Raw genomic sequence first — 1,858 nt, forward strand, 5'->3', positions numbered from 1 at the left:
ACCATTAAAAACTTTTTGGGGCCACCGTAATGTTTATTTGCCATCCAACATATGTTGATAAGGTCACAAATAACCTAAATGAAGGTATTTAGAAAAATCAGCCTGATCCAAAACTTTTGTGGCCCCCAAGAAATTTTTTATGGTCAATAATCACTATTTCTTATTTTGTGATCCACCTTACATATTAATCTGCTTCATTTTTTAGAACATTATCTAAAATGAAATGTCAAAACGGATTGAGGGCATGGATGTAAGGAAAATACATCACGGTGGGCTCCACAGTCAGGGATCTACCCACTTCGATGGATCAGGGGATGTCAGTGGGAATAGCTTTACAGGTTGACATGAAACTAAAATAGAAAAATTAGACAACTAATGCATGTGAAGTTAGTATTCAATAGGTTTCAACTTTCAAATAAAACAAAACTCCTTCCACGAAAGAATCATAAACAAACTATAACATTAATTCTCCTTAGATAACACTCAGCTTCTAAAACAAAACTACTAAAATTTTAAAAAATAAAACCCGAGAAACTCACATGATCTCGTTTTAATATCATAAGACAGACTTTCTTCCATGGACAGCAGTACAACTCTGATTTAACCGCCCGGATCTGCTTGCACTAGACACATCATTCCCATTGGACTAGGTGGGCCAAGCTCATATTATAATCTATGATTGAGAATGATTATTAAGAACGACCTAATCAGGACTTGCCACATATCCTATCATTGGTCCTGGGTACATCGGGGCTGATGGGCAAGGCCTCATCGGTGGTGGGGCAACCCTAAGTTCCTTAGCTCTTGGAATTGTTGTGCCTCTTGATGGAGATGCAATAATCCCAAGCGCTGGTGGAGCACTTAGAGATGTTGTATTTACCCCCATTGATTGAGGTGTAACAGACTCATGTGCCTCAATCATAGGGGCGCTTGGAGTTATTGTGCCTCTCAACAGAGGTGCAATAACTCTAAGCAATGGCTGGAAGCTTTGACTTGTTGTGCCTCTCAACGAAGGTGCAATAACTCCAAGCAATGGCAGGAAGCTTAGAGTTGTTGTGTTGTAGCGAGCCGTAATAGAGCAGTTGACTTTAGCTACCTCACCTCTGAACTTGTAAGAGAAGTTCAAGATGCCTTGGGGTTTTCCAGAAGGTTTTCTAACTTGATAACTCACGAACTCGACGACTGAGGGATCTCTTCCATAATGAAAGGTGTCGAGGAGGTCTTTGATGGGGACAAGGACTTCACCGATTAGACGGTCAGGGTGGAAGAAGCAAGAGGAGAAGAGCTTGAAGCTGAGAATGATACCATGGTTGTTTGTGATGGGGACGTCGATTGTTGTGGGGTAGTTCCAGTTTGGGTTTCTGCTACCGCACATATGGATGTGTGTTTTGTGTTTGCGGCGATGGTTGCTGCTGAGAGAGGCGACTGCATAGACGTCCATCTTGCTGGCTGATATGATTGTTAGATCTAACGGTATGGATTCTTCCATGGTGGAATAGTTGATACTAGAAAACGAGAGAGAGGAGGAGAGAGAAATTTATACCGAATACGGAAAGAAACCAAGACGAGGGCAGTGAGAGTGAGACGATGAGAGTGGGATCGTCTGTGTCAAGGGGCACAAGAATTTTCGGACGTGGATTTCCTGCTAAAGCCAGGAAGCGGATCGCGTACGGAGTAACTCAGCTGAGTAAACTCTGTGGGGTCCACCGTGATTTTTTTATATTATCCAGTCCGTCCATCCACTTTACCAGATAATTTTATGGTCTCAGATCAAATCCGAAGCATTACAAGGTTAAAATGGACCACACCACAGGAAACAGTGAGAATTGAATTTCTACCGTTGAAAAATTCTTGAGGG

At 42.1% G+C, this 1,858-nt stretch overlaps 1 protein-coding gene across 1 annotated transcript; it reads right to left on the reverse strand.

The window, feature by feature from the left end:
* Positions 1-703: 703 nt before the first annotated feature.
* On the reverse strand, positions 704-1,489 carry LOC131224913 (uncharacterized). The gene has a single exon (XM_058220353.1). The coding sequence runs from the start codon at positions 1,487-1,489 to the stop codon at positions 704-706; it is 786 nt and encodes a 261-aa protein (XP_058076336.1).
* Between the last annotated feature and the right edge of the window lie 369 nt (positions 1,490-1,858).

This window comes from Magnolia sinica, chromosome 14, assembly GCF_029962835.1.
Source record: "Magnolia sinica isolate HGM2019 chromosome 14, MsV1, whole genome shotgun sequence".
NCBI lineage: Eukaryota > Viridiplantae > Streptophyta > Magnoliopsida > Magnoliales > Magnoliaceae > Magnolia > Magnolia sinica.